The following is a 17,780-nucleotide window of genomic DNA, read 5'->3' as shown; positions in this document are numbered from 1 at the left end:
CCAATAAGATTTTTCAGTAACGTTTTGCTTCTTCGGGGGTCTGTTCCTTAATAACTCAGTCTTAAATTTGAGTAGGAAATCATTTCTGGCATCTCTTGTCTGGAAGAACGAGGTCTGTTCCCCCTAAAGCCAGTTGGAATAAATCTGCTTACACTTGCTAGCGAAAACAAAAGAAATCAACATGAATGGCTTGACGTTAAGGGTCCCCCCCCAATTCATCCTCTCCGTTCTTTGTCAATCATGCATGTTGGAGAAGGGGGGGGGGAGAGAAAGTGGCTTCTGTCTGCAGTCCTTTCCCCCAATCCTGCTCAACACCCCTTCCTCTTTTCGGCTGACCAGTTTTGTGCCCCCCCTTTTCTGGCAATGTAGGCCAGAGGGGTAGTGGGGGTGGAGCTGTAGGCACAGAAGCATAACGGAGACAAACGCACCATGCCCTACACAGTGGGTGCTGTGTGGTCTCGCACTAGGGGCTCCTCTCCCACTAGGCAATGCTCCTGGACTTCAGGACTCTCTGGCCAAGGGTAGTGTCCAGCCACGTGAAGCCACCTTAGGTAGCCTAGCTTCTAATACCCATTTTCTTTCAAGTTTGCGCCTATGGGTATGGTCTGTTTTCCTGCTCCTGGGCAGCTGTTTTCTCCCACTTTATCTGGTGTTACATCATTTTACAGGCTTCTAAAAAATCTTCTCCTGAACTTCTGGACACCATCTTTTGTTCAAAGGCGCAGGGGATTAAGCTACAAAGCCATCCGCTTCCTCTCCCGGACTTCAGCGGTAGAAGGGAGAGATTTGAATCAAATTAAATGAGCCTTTTTAAATTACCTTTTCATTCAGTTCACTTGTAGATTATGGTGAGTAGACAAATATAATTTTAGCAGGCATGTAGACACTTTAGCGGGTCCTTGAGAAGGTCATTGTCAGTCGCTTTCATAGGAATTGGTTGAATGGTTAAGCAAAATGGACGGCATCAGCTTCACAGTTAGAAGGTGATAAAACATCACCTCTCCAAAGACATAGTCTTTCAAAGCTGTTGCGATTGTGCAATTGACTTGCAAACAGAGGTCATCATTATGACCTGTCACCTAATGAAAGGGAGCTAATTAGCCCTTTGTGAAGCTGAAAGAACCTCAAGCCAGAGAAAGCAAATGTCAGCAGGAAGCTGGCATCTGGTACAGCCTGACCCTGATATTTTTGCATTCTGATGATTCAGTGCAAATATACAATGGTAAAGCTATTGTACTACTTGGAGAGAAAAATTAACTCACTATGCCTTTTCCTTTTCAGACCCAAAGATCTTGCAGTATTACTTTAACCTGGGTTTGCAGGTAAGTGCTTCTCGGAAGACTGCTAAATTTGCCTTTTCAGGGGTGGGGAGGCAGTGAGGAGGAGCGGTGCGTCTCCATACAACAGGATGGAAATTTCCGCAAATTTAAAATATTCTGGGAGGGGTAGCGCTTCTCTTCATCATCCCCTCAGCTTTCCAGATGTTTGACGGAGAACATGGTTCTGTGGCTGGAATCCTATCTCGTTGTCCCTTAAGCCTGTGTATTAAATAACCACACGGCTGTTGGGGTGATCCCTTGTCAAGCCTCTTTCCACTTTTACTAGTAGGTTTCTCAAAATACACAAGATATTCAAGGAATGCTTTACCGTTTGCCACACAGATCCCCAGTATGTTTCCATGGGCTAAGTGAGGATTTGAACCCAGGTGGCTTGGGTCCATTGTACCCCAGTGGATCTCCAGAAATATATGGGGAGGAGAGCATGTTGGTGGTGTTCCTCTTTTCTGGTTCCCTTGCCCTCTAGGCATAAGAGGGTGGGGTTCCCCCCCCCCCGAATCTGCTCTCTGTGGAGGCTCGCCACAGGACCTGGAAATCTCATTTCCTAGAATTCCCTTTCTCCCGCCATAGAGCTCCTGGAAAGGGCGGGAGCCCCTGCGTCAGATTGCTTGCCTTCCATGTTCAGAAAAAGGGATGTGATGATGGAAGGCTGCGTGGCTGGGGCACTGCATACTTAAAAGAAAGACTGAGGCGGGCATTGGTCTCTGTGCAGTTTCATGTTTTCCCCTCTGAAAAGCACATGGGATGCAATGACTGCTTAGCTGCAGTATGTTTCTATGCTTTACCGGAATGGACTACGGTAGGACCACTGTATCCGCGGTTTCAGTTATCTGCTGCCTGAAAGTATTAAATGACACCCCCCAGAAATGCACCTTTCCAAGGTGTATTATCAGAACTAGACACTAGGGGGAACCAGAGACTATGTTGGATGGATGGATAGCATATTGTAGTTTCTGTGTTTTGCCATCTGCTGGAGGGGGTTGGTTGGAACTGATCCCCCGAGGATACCATGATCCCACCGTCCATTTCCAGTCATTTTACAGAACAGTTGTGGGGGAAAAACACTAAGTGACGTGGTTGAGAGATAAAGTGAGTCATTCTTAGGGCACAAGTAAGCACTGTTTGATTTTACTGGAGGTAAAACGCCACTAATTCTGTGTAGAATTGAGCCCAGTGTTTTTAAAGATGGCATCCAGCTGGCCTGCCGGCCTTTGGTCGCCGCTCTGCTCGGTTAGCCTGTGCAGTGGAAGGTTCTAAACCTTGTTTCTCTCGCTGTGAATTTCCCCAAGTATTACCACCAAAGCTGCTGGAACCCGATGATGTATGTCCCGCAAGTGCCCCCGTCGCCTCCTATGGAATCGTACCCAACGTACACGGAGCCTCTCCCGGCAGGAGATGCGTCGCTGCCTCCGGCGTACACTGAAGTGGGGAGGAGCGATCCGCGCCCAGTCCATGTGGACGCCGCCACCAACGGTCAGTATTGACAGTCGCGTCAAGTAAGCACTCATGTCATAGAAGAGGGTTTGATGCTCTTCGCTTCCTGTTTTGCATCTAGCAGATTGTTCATCGTCTGTGCCATCAAATCAATTCTGGGGGAGCCTTTCCAGGGTTTTCTAGGTAGAGAGTACTCAGACGTGGTCACCCATTCCCTTCTTCTGGACGTGTGCTGGGACGGTGCAGCTGGCCCAAGGCCACCCAGGCTGGCTCTTCTCCTGGGAAGCCCAGTGTGGGAATTGAGCTCCCAACCTCTGGCTCTGCAGCCAGAGACTTAAACCAGCCAGCCAGCCAGCCAGCCAGCCAGAAGCAGATGCCTAGCACAATTGAACTTAAAAGGAAAACAAACCCACACACATACATGCATTGTTTTTGCATGAATGTTTTTTCATTCTTCATTCAGCCAGAATTGGAAAGATTCTGTTTGGTGGCCTGGTTTGTATGAACTGAAAGGCCAGCTTCATCGTCCCCAGTTCCAGCAGCGGTGGCTAAGAGGGCCTGTGACATGCCCTTACAGGAAAGCTCCGGCTCTTGTTTCCTCCCTAAGGATCCAAAGAATGACCCTCAAGTCATCAGCCCCTAGGATGTTTTTCTGGATTGTTTGATGGGAGACAAGCCAGAGATCTGGCTTCTCTCTGCTTGAACTTCACAGTAAATAAACCACAGTTTGAGCATCTATGGTTTGTTTAGATGCGCCTGCTTTTTTTAAAATTGGAAGTAATTATCCTTTTCCTGCCTTGCGTGGCTCTCGAAGCAGCCTACCTTGAAAGGTAGGTTCCTTCCTCGATAAGGAAAAACATCTTGGAGGAAAAAAAGGATAGGTACCCCTCCTTCAGATTTTTGGCTGGCAGCTTCCTGCAGCTGCCATCATCTTTAAACACCTTAGAGGAAGAAGGAGCCACGTGACTGAACTTCACACAGAGATGAAGGAGAAATGTATAGGTGTGTTTGGGCTGGCAAGACAGATTTCCTTTCTGATCTGATTGGGCAAGGTCTTAGCTTTTGTAAAGTGTTCTTAGCAAAAAGGGGCAGTCGGATTTCATGGTTTTGAATGACATATGTGCGAAATTAAGGCCTTTGCTTTGCTTAGAGCATTGCTATCCGTCATTACGCAAACCTAGAAGTTTGGAGGGCGCCTCCTGTCCGGGCGATCCGTACTCATTAGCCGCGCAGATTGCAGTGTTAAGAGTGCATGAGGTGGCAAGCTTTAATCAGCAGAGATAGCTCCATCAAACATAGCTGGTTAATCAGGGCCCTTTTTAATTAGGGCAAATATTAATCAAGTGGGGGTGAGGCTTGTCTTTGTGTTAGGGGAGAAGCATTGGCTTGTACGTCAGAGGAGCAGTGCTGTTGAGGGAATGTAAAAATAGAAATAAATCCACCTCTGTACCTCAGAAACACACCTTATCCAGGCCTCTGGTAAAATGTAAATGTTGTTGTAATAAAAATGACAATCTTAGACATGCAGAGATGGAAGGGGGTCCTGAAGTACCCCGGGGGGAATAGAACTCTCAACTTCTCGCTCTGCAGCCGGAGACATATAAATCATTGAGCTGTCCATTGATTACATTTTGCAGTCATTCCCAATTCTTTTTTGCCACGAACGCAATATGAAAGAAAGAAAGAACCCAATCAGGATTGTCTTAAGTTGCACAACGAACCTTCTAAGGTGATGTGTGAAGAATTGTTTCCAGTCTGTGCCTCCCCCCTTGAAATGTCTCAGGAGCCCCACATGGGCCCCCATTGAGAATGGCTGGTGAAAAGACACAGGAGGAGAAGAATAGGATGCTTGTGTGTCTTGAGCCAGGTGCTGGGTCTGTCTTGTTCATTCTAACTATCAGCCTTAGAGGTCCAGACGCAATTCCTTCCTGGCCTCGCTTGGGGGGGGGGGGCTGTGATATTTCTCATGATTTCCCATCTGACCCGGTTTGTTTCCAAACCCAGATTAGATCAGGGGTTTGTTCCAGGGCAGTGTTTCAAGCTCTGGTGGAATTAATCAAACTAAAAGCACTTCCATCAGCGGGCAGTCCTGATCCTGTCATCAACATTGAAAGTTGTCCATTGGTAGAACTCCCGGCTCTACTGGCATAAATTTCAGCAGTGAGCTGAAACGGAGTTTAATGGGTCCCCCCCCCCCCGCATAGCGACAAATCCGGATAGCGATGTTAATCCTGGAATGGATTAACGTCGCTATGCGGGGCACCACTGTATATATTTTTCTCTGTTTCTGTCCTAGGTGCTTTATCCGTTGGAGAGCCAGCACTGCCTGCCCATGGGACGGTCTATTACCCGGTAGTACCAGATCCATACAACCAGGCATCACTACAGGGATATGAAGCTTGCGTCCCTTTGGTTCCCACTTACCCCTACGTTAGTTCTTGGTATCCCGTCAACCCATCCTTTGGGAGCTCTGCACGAATCCACGGTGCCGTGAATCCCGGTCACTTTCATCAAGTTGGCTACATGACCTCATCCAATCCAAACCCCCATTTTGTAGCACAAACCATGTAGAGCGAAGGAGGACTCGAGTCACAGATATTTTTCCTTGTTTTTGTTTGTTCATCTCTCTCTCTCTCTCTGTCTTCCAGTTTCCTTCGTGAGCCGAGCAAGGGTTGGCCAGATGTTTGTTTTTTAATTTTTCGTGTTTTATAGAGATGTTGATTTGTATTTATGGTGGGGCTAAGGAACGGTATTTCCTATTTTAGTAGCATGTATACGGGGCACTGTCATATTAAACCTACATCAAGCGTTATCGCTGCAGCAAAGTTTGGGATGCGTAAGAGAGGACTATTGGTTGACTTGATGTGGTCTTCCAACCCCTTGGTGCCCTCAAGAAGGGTTGGCGATGGCGCCTACCCACATCGTCTGGGGATGATGGGGCTTGTCATCCAGCCCTTCTTAAAAGCACTACGTTGGGGAAGGCGGGACTAATGCAGATTCCTGCATATTTTATTAAAACAATCTGTTCAGATATTTGTGAAACAACACACTGCTCACAGAGATCCTCTTATTCCACTACATTTCATATCATTTGGAGATCTCCTCAACCCTTTCGTTAAGAAAGCGTGGAAAGTGAAGTTTGGGCACTTAAAAATAAGAGTTCTCCAGCCAAAAAAAAAAAAAAAAACTATTGCTGATTCAATCACTCTTTGTGTGAAGCGTGTAACCAACCTCGCTCATTACTTTTAGGAAACTGCCTCTTAAACATTCTCTCGTTTTAACATGGTCTCCTAAGGGCACTGTTTTTGAATGTGGGGATCCTGGGTCTGGATCAGTGCTGCTGCTGTTGTCTGTAATTAGGTTTCTAAAAATCACGAATGGCTGTGGGATTTAATTTGACGAGAAAAAAAAAACACACCACCCTCCTCACTAAATAAAAGCAGATTCTTCACCCTTAGTCTTTGCTTGTCTGCCTCTCACTTGAACGAAGAAGTCCGCAAACTAGGTTCAACTATGTCTTAGAGCAGTGAAAAAGAAAAGAATGAAGCCAGAAAAAGTCCGATTTCCTTTATGTCGGAAGAAACAGTAAGTGACCCGAGAGCAAGACTCAAGTGTCAGCCTTTTAGGAAGAAAAGCAGGGTTAAAATATTTTAAGTAAATAATCAATCCTTGTGTTACATTGAACAGAATGGAGCCTGTTTGATAGCTCTGTTGCATTTGGAACTTAACCATTTTTAATGGAATGCCTTGGAGAAATTATTTTATTGTTACCATTCTATCCTGCCTTTCTTTAAAAGGGGGAAAAAAAGCTCTCAAGGCAGCTAACACCATCAAAAGCAAAAAGCAAAGGAAAACGTGCTGCTTATATACCACCCCATAGCACTTAAAGCTCTTGTTGGATAGTTTCCAATTTAATTATGCAGGGGACACATTGCCCCCTTCCCAGAAAATTGGGGACTCGACCCGTCTCAGAAGGATGGAAGGCTGAGTCAACCTCGAGCCGGCTACCTGGGATTGAACCTGGCTTGTGAGCAGAGTTTTGTCTGCAGTGCTGCCGTTTGACCGCAAGGCTTCTATCGAGCCAAAACAGACTGAAAATAAGTTAAGCAACACAATGATGAAAACCGTTGCCATGTTTCTAGTGGAAGGAGACCCAGGGAGAAGCTTTTCCCCCCTCAATCCTTTCTCCCCATCCTTTAATACATCTCCACGGTGGCTTCTCTTACTCTCCCCCACCCTCTGAGCTTAATGGTCCCGAGTATTGTAACCTTTTTCCTCTTTGGGGGTTTGGCCCAGTGCCTTGATCATTCCGGTTGCCCTTTCCTGCTCAACAGCCTTATTGATTCAAGACTGGAGGCGCTCAGCAGTTTCTCTCCGTTTGGCCCTTCTGCCCTTTCCTTCTGGATTATGCACATAATCCCCCCTCCATCACGGGCTTCTTAAAACCGAGTTGTTCTGTTCTAGGTGAGATAACAAACACACCTCCTTGACTCTCTTGATCCCTGCCCTTTACCTTCACATTTGCCCTGACACGGCTCCGGGAGGTGGCATTTGAAAACGCCAGCATCTGAAACGAGCCGTGGTTTCTTTGCTCCATCTTGAAAGCGAGCACGTTGTGTGCCGTGTTCCTGTGTTTCTTCGGCTGCGGCGCTGTTGAGAAATGAGTGCAAGAAGCAGAGAAATTAAAGGCTGCCAATTGGGTTTAGCATTTTGATTTCCAGTCTGTTTGAAATTAGGCAGCTCTTTAAAATGAAGCTCCACAACTCGAAAGTCCGGGCTTTCTTTAAGGTTATGCTGAGATGTTGGAAAGTTGATTGAAAAAAATTTATTTTCCTACAGTGGAGAAAGATATCCTTCCAACGGGGTGTCTCTCGGTTTGATTGGAGTGTTCCATTTTATATATTTATGTATTGGGTTTGTTTATTAGGTTTAAATAGTGTGATGCATTATTCTAGGTGGTTTACAACAGTTATGAATAAAACACATTCAATCAGGCTACAAACACCCAAAGGCGCAAACCAACCCTGTTTGTTCTAGTCATCTGGTGGGAGAGGGGCCCCATCCTCTCCAGTCCGATTCCTGCCTGGGCGCGATTATACTGCCTATGGATCTCCTCATTCTTTGCTGATCATTCTTGGACCTTTCCCTGCAAAACTCTTACCTCTCTGCCAGTGTGACTTCTCTTCATCCCTCCCGTCTCTTTCTCCACATCCTGGCAAATGTCTGGATAGGAGGAAAACACAGTTCCCCCCCCCCCCGGTAGATGGGTCAATGCCCACGAGTGTTTAAGCTCAGATCTACCATGGATGGACCTGCTCAAGTGTCCTCTGACTCCTCCCGTTCCGTTATAAATAGCCGGTCCCTTCATTCACAGTTCTGCTAGAGAAGGTGTTCTCGGACTACAACACCCAGAAGCCTTCACTGCTACCTGCGCTGGCCAGGGTTTGTGGGAATTGTAGTCCAACACCACCTGGGGACCCAAGGTTGGGAATCACCGACCTAGAGGTGGCTTCTGTATGACCTAAGACTCAACAGTGGTTCCCAACCTTGGGTCACCCAGTTCTTGAACTACAACTCCCAGAAGCCTTCCCCACTCGCTGCGCTGGCCCAGGATTTCTGGGAGCGGTGGTCCAAGGACACCCGGGTTACCCATGCTTGGCAACCATTGTGTTAGTGATAAAGCTGATCACGGACAAAGAGCTGGGGATGTTCCCCCCAGACCCGCCCACACAAATGCACAGGAACTGGAAAAAGGACAGCAAGAGGTGTGACGTGTGAGGAGATAAAACTCCCGTTGCCACCAAGCCACACTAGTGTGGTATCAGGAGGGGGGGGTAAGCCTCTAGGTCAAGAAAGAGACCCATCGTCAACTCCACCTTCTCACCCCCCTCAGATTGTCCTGTTGTTGCCTTCACTGAGATGCAGGATCCAAATGGACTCTTTTTTAAAACCCCTGTGGTTGTCCTCTTGGCCACGCAACGAGACCCTTGTGTAAAGAAGGTACATTATCAGCTAGACATGCGTATCGGTTTCCTGTTTTGAGACCCTGCCCTTAGCAGCAGGGGGAAAAGGTCTACCTAGTGAAGACCAACCCTTTTCATGGACCAACTCAGAAGAAAGGGAACCTCTTAATGTTGTTGCTTCCGCTCCTCTTTCAGAAAAAAGGTGAGGGAGAATTCTCTGAAGATGGAGAGGAAGAGCTTTAATCGGGCTCCTCTTCGCAGCCCTCTGATGAACCTTTAGCAGCTCTGCGGAGAATACATCGCGCTTAAAAGCCGATTCCGTGTCTGTGTCAACTCTAATCCCTTTTGTTCTGTGTCAGGTTTCTCTGCGGGGACTTGCGCTCTCTTCCGAAGAACCAGGAGTAGAGAAGGACAGCTGGGGCTAATGACAGAAGGGCAGGACCGGCCTGCCAAAGACGTGAAACAGGTTCTTAAGTCGTCGTGAAGCCTTTTTAAAAACTCTTTTTGAATACCAGGAGGAGCTGAGATGACTATAAAGGCTGCCCTTCTTTGGGGCATGAATAGAACACACACAATGGCTGCTTTTTCCATCCTTTGGGACCCTTTGCTAGGAAACGAGCATGGGGCAGACCAAGGAAGACTGGGCCATTGGCAGAAGGTCAACTGTTTGCATGGGCTCACCCAACATGTTGTATCCTTATTTGGCCCGTTCTGCAATCTTTCTCTTGAAATTGTTGGTTCCTCTGTATTTGCCCTCCTTGCTATTTAGTCTCGCTCCTGGATGGGCCCATTTCTGCCTCAGCATGGATCTGAGCTAGAGACGGGCGCGAAAGTTGGTCCGGAGGTTCGTGCCAATTCATACACACAGCACCAAAAGTGTTGCACGTTCCCTTCCCTCACCTCCTGGGCTGGATCCCCCACTCCCCCAGCCATCCCTTGCTCCTCCTCCTCCTCCTCTTCGGCTGTTCAACCAGCTTCCTTGCCCCGCCTCCTTGGCTAATCATCCACTCAGATAAGGAGGCAGGAAACGCCAACCCATGCTCCTGCTGGAGAGTGGCTGGACGGCCATAGAAGAGGAGCAGAGGAGCGTGCTTAGACTGGGGAGTGGAGCATTTGGCTGGGCAGGTAGAGGAAAGGGACATGCAGGTTCTGTGTACGAACTGGCACGAACCGAGGTTCGTGCCCATCTCTCATCTGAGCTTTGGACCCTGGCAAGATGATAGGAATTCTTGCCCCACATTCTTTTCCAAAGGGTCTCAGCTTTATGTCTTAGTGGGAAATCTAGGTATCCCCGTCACAGGGAAGCTGTGTTGGAAAGCGTGAAATAACCACCATACTGGGTGGCATCTAAAGGGCTAAACTAGGAATATAAGGGACACGGATGTTCCCTGTGCAACGCAGGGAACCATTCTTCAAGGAACCTAAAGTGATTTGCTTGTACTACGTAGACCAGGCTTGGGGAAATCCTGGTTCAAACCCCACTAAGCCATCCATCACTCTGGATGACTTGGGGCCCGGCCAGTCTCTGCCTGAAGGTTTTCAGGATGAGTGAGGAGCCATCATCTACTCCACTGTGTTGCACAAGATGAGCTAAATGTCAACGTCACTAACAAATCCAGAAGAATTTCTATTTACCACAGTGGGTTTCTTATGCTATCCAGACATGTTTTACATTTATGTTTTATGTTTACATCGAGCCTTCTCCATCCAACGTCTAGATGTTTATGAAGGCAATGTTGGCAATCGCAGTTCGAATGCATGTTCCCTTGAATTATTGTGAAAATCACTTTTAGATCACTCGTGCAGAGAGCTTTCAAGCTCCGTTGCCTCCACTTGCATTAACTCTACCCTAAGGCACCGGCCACCTGTCACAGCGCTGAAGACTAACCTGCCTTAGATTACCACCGTCAGTCATTAATTAGAGATAAACTGAACGGTTCCTACAGCAACCCGAAGCGAAACAGTGCCAACATCCGGACGGCACATGATTTCCACAGACAGCCCAGCACAATGAGACATCTTTGCCGCCGGCCCCTTTCCTCTGAGGCTCCCGGAAAACACACTCCGCATAAGGATGTGAATTTCACCTCTCGATCCTAGAGGGGGGGAAAAACACAAGGAGGCAGGAAATCCTTCTTCTCTCCTCTGTGAGAAATTTTATCTTTTCCCTTCGAAAACCTCGCAGGATCTCTCATGAACACTGCGGTCATTTTTTCCGCTAAGAAAAATCACTCATCTGTGAAAGATTATTACAATTTCCTGTGCAGAATGGCATTTTTTTCTCTCTCTCTCTCTCTTTCTCTCTCCTGGCGCTTGGAAATGCCAGGCTGTGGAGGATTGCTACCATTCCTTCATAGAATGGCGCCTTTCCAAGCAGGATTTGACACCAAGGGCATGAAGTAGCACAGAATTCAAGCGTTTAATGCGCTGAACCACAGGCAATGGAAGTAAAGAGGCAAAGCAAGACAAGGGCCTGAGGAAATTTAGGGGGTACAGGAAGAAAGTGTTGGAGATGGTGGTTAATTTCAGCATTCTGAGACTTGGAAAACTACAGAGGAAGACATTTTTCAAGTAATCGTCACATCTTCATGCTTTAGACACTGCATTCAATCTAGACTTACACAGAGCATACAGACATTACACAGTGACAGCATTTTGATATGATATAAGGTAGGCATTTAAAGTGTGATTATAGAATGAAATAGGCATCCTTCAGTCTCGAGAGACTGTGGTATCGTGCTCTGCATGGAGGACTTGCAACAGCGTCTAGTGTGTCTGAAAAAGACAATTTGAGAGTGATCATCCCGTCCACACTGAGGGCAAATACAATCTGTACCCCGCCTAGCTCCCTGATTTTGCTGCTTCCGAGACTGCCTCTTTGCCTCGGCCTGCTGGACAAGGGTCTCTTCAAACTGGGAGAGGCCTTGATGCAATGCCTGCCTCCAGGCTGAGTTCTCAGATGTCAACGTTTCCCATCTGTTGAGGTCAATTCCTAAGGCCTTCAGATCCCGCTTGCAGATATCCTTGTATCGCAACTGTGGTCTCCCTCTGGGGCAATTTCCCTGCACTAATTCTCCATACAGGAGGTCCTTGGGAATCTGACCATCAGCCATTCTTACAACATGCCCAAGCCAACGTAGACGTCGCTGTTTCAGTAATGTATATATGCTAAAAATTCCAGCTTGACCTAGGTCTACTCTATTTGGGACTTTGTCCTGCAGGTGATACCAAAAATGCATTGGAGACAACACATATGGAACGTGTTCAGCTTCCTCTCCTACCGTGCAGATGCACAAAATTAAAGTTGAACAACAGATTGTGCTGAAAATGGAGAGGGTCGAGGAGCTGTACATCCGTCGAATTTCACAATTTATGCTCATCACAATTTTTGTCTCACCCGGATTTTTACGTGGTGCCTCGTTTTATTACAGTGAACTTTCTGCGTTGCAGTGCCTGTGCAGCAAAGGAAAATCTTCTTGTCCTAACAGAGTGCACGCTCTATTTAAAACCGAGCATGTCATCTGTTCCTGAACGACAGCGTTTATTAATTCCTGAGAACATATTAGAAAATGGGTTCCAAAGTTTCTTGTCACACGCTACAGCGAGCCTGCTAATTGTTTTGTTTAAATATAACCTCACAGTGGGCCGCTGAAGGAATGGGATTAAAAAGAAGAAAAGAAAAGAAAAAGGAATAGAGTGGTAGAGTCTTGGAAAGTGGTTGTTCTGGAGTTACAGATGCTTAACCAAGGTTGCTGGACCGAAAAAATCAAAATGCTGAATTGACAGCTGGCAGAAGCCTTAAATCTCCTAGCTCCACTGGTCTTGCATGATGCAGCAGACGCAGGTTGAGGACACAAGGAGGTAAATAATTCAATGTTCAGGAGCGTTGACAACATTCCTATTGTGCCCATTCTATCTATCGCTCATCCACCCATTGGATGCCTTGTTCACCCAGGAGGGTGAGATATGTGGAGCTGTTCCAGGGTAGAGTCACCTGAAAGGTCACATTGTATGCGCTCTATTGCACTCAGAACAGCCATGGAGGTGGCTCTCCCACAGTACGACCACAATGTTTTTAACAGGAGGATTTTCAGAGTGTGACAGGCAAGTTATAATATAAGGTTGGGCGTCCTTAGTGATGCACAAGAGGTGTTCACACAACCACATCCATTGCATATGCAGTTTGTAGATCTGCACACATCTTCAGTTTATTATCTGTTGTGCTCCTACAGTTATTCGCACGTAATAGATCACGGAGGGCAGTTTGTTACTGAACGCGTTCCATAGTGGATGTACACTCGTTCAAGGGACTGTGAGAATCCCTCGGCCCTGGGCTCGGACCTGGTTTGATCGGCTTTTGCTGCTTCGTAATCTGGGACAGAATATAAAATCGGTTCTCCGCAGGTGTGCTTGGGCGATGGCCATAAAAGCTGACACCTGGAAGAGAGAAGGAGCAAAAGCTGAGCCCCGCAGTGCCAGCTGGAATCCTTGGCAGCCGGGGAGAACAGCTTTGCATGCTTGAGCTGCTCATTCCCCGGGGACCTGGTGCAAGATTAGCAGCTGAGCACTCTCTCTCTCTCTCTCTCTCTCTCTCTCTCTCTCTCTCTGCCTATAGGACATGGCTTGCCTTGGTGCCTGCACATAAAAGCACCTATTAGAACGACTCCCGGGTGTTTTCGTCTGAATGAAAATAAACCCCAGCGCCTCTCCTTGCTTGGAGCTCTGTGGGCATGCGGGAGCACGCCAACAGCTTGACCCACATAGGAAGCATACCAGCCAGAAAACAGTTTACATTCCAGGCGGCTGACTTGGCCAGCGGTAAGCTGAAGACCCGGCCACCTTGGGCAACCTGACTAGCCTAGCCGGGCCAGGCCATGGGGTCACAGGAAGTCCCTAAGGCATTTTCTGTGTCACCTGCAGAGTTCTGCCCATTCTTCCCTGCAGTTTGGTTGATCAGCCAAGTTGCTCAAGGAAAAACAAACCACTGCTTCCTTGGCGTTAATCATAATTAATAACAGGCTGGTTCTTCTGGGATGGGTTGCATAGTGAGGGAATTGAATCCCAACTCTACCTAACTCACTGAGCTATCTAGTTAGCTAACAGCTGCATGCTGTCAAGCCAATTCTGACTTACGGTGACCCCTTTTCAGGGTTTTTCCAGGTAGAGAATAGAAGTGGTTTCCCAGTTCTTTCTTCCAGGGGTGCCCTGGGACTGTGCAGCTGGCCCAAGGCTACACAGGTTGGCTTTTCTCCTTGGAGGCCCAGCGGGGAATCAAACTCCCAAACTCTTGACTCCACAACCAGGTGCCTAAAGCACTGAGCTATCCTCCTTGGCAAAGAAGAAATCACAAGCTAAACTATTGCAACGTGCAAGGAAATTTTAGCCCCACTCCTTGTACCCACATGTATGTGGCTGTGTGAGTGTCTCTCCCAGGTTCGCTCACTGTTGTTCCGTTCACCACTGGTTCCTCCCATTTATGTAACCTTCTCCCAAGGCTTACTCAGGAATCGTTGTCTCCTTCTGAGCAAGCGTTGTCTACCCATAATCTAAATCATAGGTTCCTTACCTTGATGCTTTTAAGTAAAAGCCCCTGTCACAATATTCCCTTGATTTACATCATGGGTGAGCAATATGTAATCTGTGAGCTCCATAAGGTATCCAGGAGTCCCACCCTCCCACTCACCAAATCAACCTCCCTTTTTTGAAAATTATTCAGCTCAAAAAGCCCACTAGACTGTGTGTGGACAACTTTGCCATGCTTCGAATGGTCTCCAGTACTTCTCTGTTGATATGACCCAATGTAATATAATTGCAAGGAACTTTATTTAAAAATATATTTTTGGGGAAGTGCTGAAATGGATTGGAAAGATGTCAGTGGAGGAGAAGATGTGTTCAAAACCTGATCTGCCCTGTTAAGAGTGTCACTCTGGTTGAGTCCACCTTGGCCAGCAACCTGCTCCATTTCCATGCTGGTTTGGGCGGTAATGAAACCTTTGCCTCTGTAGACACAGGCTCCTTGGGTGCTGAAAACTACATCCCTTGAGTTGCTGATGAGCTCTTCCTTCTAACACTACTCACCATCGGCCATGGTGATGGTGGCTGCCACCTTTGGGAAATGGACTACGACAGCTGAAGGACCACAAATTCTCCAACACTGGTTGGGAGTAATCTCCCCTCTGTCTCTGTGCACGGACGCCGGTGCTGCTTAAGTATGGAATTTTGCTATTTTATGGTACTGAGAGATGTCAAGTCTCTTGGGCGCATGGCGAGTTGGTGTGCTACAAATATCCCAGAGCTTGAGGGAATCTTGTTTTTCCAAGAATAACTAGACCATATCTCAGTGGCTTGAAAGGTGAAGCAATATTCCAACCCAGAAAATTATGGCACTCTTTGCTTTCTTGGGAAACGGCTTGGGGCCATCACTATTGGAAGGGATGTCGTCGCCATCTTCAGAGACAGTGGCCTGGCTTCCCTTCCACGACCTGGGCCTGTTATCTCTGCGCATGTGCACGCCCATCAGGTGACAGCAGCAGGAGGCAACAGGACCAGGCAGAAAGGCAACAGGTGCAGCGGGATGGGGGCAGGCAGGCATCCCTTTTGCCGAAGGAAACAAAGTGCTGAAAAGATTCGGCACTTCGTTTCGGCAAATGGGTTGCATGAACCAAACCGCGAACCGGCTCATTGTTTGGTTCATGCCCATCTCTAGTGTAGATCCTACACATGAGTAGAAGCTTCTCCTCAGATGTAATACCGCTCATGGAAGAAAGCAACCACGAAAGGAACAAGGCATGTTTATGGTCCCCGATGCTGTCATGTCCAAAGAGGACCTTATGAAAGGTTTGGCTGGAGAAAGTGGTGACCTTTCGGAACCAGAGAACAAGGCGCCGCAGACTGAGATGTAACAAATTTGTAGATTCAGTTGATTGATAGTTTGGCGTTATCCTGTATATGTGATTTGTGTGTGTGTGTGTGTATGCCAATAAAGGTCCTGACTGAGTCACTTGAAAAGTGGGTGAGTGAGATATAGAGGTGAGTGGAAGAATCGTGGAGGATAGAGGAGGGTGTGGATGTTTTTTTTTTTAAAAAAGAGAATGGATTAAATGCACAGAAACAGCCAAGTTCCAGAATTCAACTTTTAACTTCTTGTGGTAATAATAATTTACATTAAGAAAACAATAGGCAACCTTAATAAAGGACATACAGTTGAAATCATGGGGAGTTGTATTGCTTCAAAGCGAAAAGCCCATTTATAGTGGAACTCTTCTCCCTGGCCAGTAGCTCAGCCTGGCTCATAGTTTCCGACTAAGCCGCCAAGCGACTGCTGAAGATCCTAGAGAGCGGGGAATGGCCTAAGAGTGGAACAGAATATGATGAAAAGCAGAGCTGCTAACCAGGGTTGAGGTTGGAGAACGAGGTTCTGCAATGTTCTGTTTAAAAAAAAAACCTTTATATTAATGGATGGGAGGAAAGGGGGAACGGAGGGAGGAAGGGAGAGAGGAAGGGAGGGAGGAACGGAGGGAGAAAGGGAGGGAGGGAGGAATGGAGGGAGGAAGGGAGGGAGGGAGGGAGAGAGGAACAGAGGAAGGAAGGAAGAGAGGGAGGAATGGAGGGAAGAAGGGAGAGAGGAACGGAGGGAGGAAGGAAGGAAGGGAGGATGGAAGGGAGGGAGGGAGTAACCCAAAGCAAAACCCATGAAGAAAATTCTGCAGAATCTTCTAGTCTTCACAGAACTGGACCATTCAGATTAAACTGAAGGAATCTGAGAAAGCAAATTGAGGATCAAAGGGGGGGGGGGGAGAATATGTGACACTGTGTTTATAAAAACAGGCTAAAACGACTGGAGTTCTACGCTCATCAACAGAGGCAAAAGGGACGCAGGGGAGGGAGAGGGATCTGAATGAGGAGGAGTCGGAGTCTGTGAGAGCCAACAGGGCCCCGGAGTCGTCGGCTCTTGTTCTACAGCAGGGGACGGAACAGCTCTACTTATAGGCGGGTGGTCACCTGTTCCTCTTGCCCGTCTTTCCATTGGTTCCTAAAGATATCGCAAGCATCTCCCCACGAGTCGAAAACGTCCTCCGAGGAGTCTATGAGTTTGGAGTTTGAAGAGCACATGCTGGAAGCACAGTGAAGGGAGCTGGGACAGACCCCCGGGCACTGGGTCTGCCCAGTATGCCTGACGTCCCTAGCGTAGTCCACCTCATTGAGGTTAATTTCGCTTCTGGAGCAGTTCTCGCCTCGCTCTTTCGCCCTCTGAGAGTACTTAATGTCTTGCCACATATAATGCGGCTGAATGACCCCGTCCGAAATGGTGTACATGGGCTCCGCGTGGGGTTCTGCAAGATGGCCGTTCATCTTGGAGAAAAGGAGCCCCAGGCGTTTGAAGGACTCTTTCTTAGAACTGGAAAGTCTTTGAACTCTGTTCCCGTTGCGGACGAAGGAGCGCTTGTTGATCCCGTTGCTTTTCGGTTTCTCGTTCGCCATCTCCATGCCGGACATGGTCTTGATCAGCGCGGAGACGTTGAAGTCTTTCTTCTTGTTGGGGAACGGAAAGCTTTTTCCTTTGGACGTTTCCCCGGCACATTCGTCGTTGGCCTCGTCCTTCTGGGAGACCTCCGTGCTGCTGGTGGAATAGCTTCTCCGTTGGGGTTTTCGGTTCCCCAAGAGGTCAAGGACTTCGTACCGGAAACTGGAGATATCCTGCTTTAATTCCTAAAGGGACAGACAGAGAGAGAGGAAGACTTAAGCAGGAGTTAAACCCCACAGCAACAAAGAGGGAAGGAAACCAAGGATGCTCTCTGGGGACATGTGTTCAAAGCTATGCAAACGAATTATCTCGATTCGCTGTGTATAAGAATTGCAAATAAATATTTCATTACTTAGCCTCTGGGTGGGAAGGGGGAGAAGTTTGGTAACTTATTTTATCTTATTTATTTATTTTTGTGAACCGAAGGAACAAAACTGCTCTGTCCAGTCATTGCATGGTCAACCGAGAAATAAATACTATCGCTAAGGTTAACGTGTGCAATTTTTGTCCTTCTGCTTCGCC

At 47.5% G+C, this 17,780-nt stretch overlaps 2 protein-coding genes across 2 annotated transcripts in view; one reads left to right on the top strand and one right to left on the bottom strand.

Moving 5' to 3' along the window:
* The window catches only part of LOC110074353 (ALG13 UDP-N-acetylglucosaminyltransferase subunit), a 50,519-nt gene extending 44,291 nt beyond the window's left edge, over positions 1-6,228 (top strand). The window contains exons 26-28 of the mRNA XM_078380819.1: positions 1,282-1,322; positions 2,627-2,810; positions 5,068-6,228. Coding sequence (XP_078236945.1) covers positions 1,282-1,322; positions 2,627-2,810; positions 5,068-5,342 — 500 coding nt within the window. The 3' untranslated portion in view covers positions 5,343-6,228. The remainder of the gene's footprint in view (positions 1-1,281; positions 1,323-2,626; positions 2,811-5,067) is intronic.
* Positions 6,229-15,853: 9,625 nt separating this feature from the next.
* The window catches only part of TRPC5 (transient receptor potential cation channel subfamily C member 5), a 108,469-nt gene continuing 106,542 nt past the window's right edge, over positions 15,854-17,780 (bottom strand). The window contains exon 11 of the mRNA XM_020784301.3: positions 15,854-17,443. Coding sequence (XP_020639960.3) covers positions 16,718-17,443 — 726 coding nt within the window. The 3' untranslated portion in view covers positions 15,854-16,717. The remainder of the gene's footprint in view (positions 17,444-17,780) is intronic.

This window comes from Pogona vitticeps, chromosome 11 (genome assembly GCF_051106095.1).
Source record: "Pogona vitticeps strain Pit_001003342236 chromosome 11, PviZW2.1, whole genome shotgun sequence".
NCBI lineage: Eukaryota > Metazoa > Chordata > Lepidosauria > Squamata > Agamidae > Pogona > Pogona vitticeps.
Note: the sequence above shows the minus strand (reverse complement) of the source record. Positions and strands in the feature narration are given on the sequence as shown.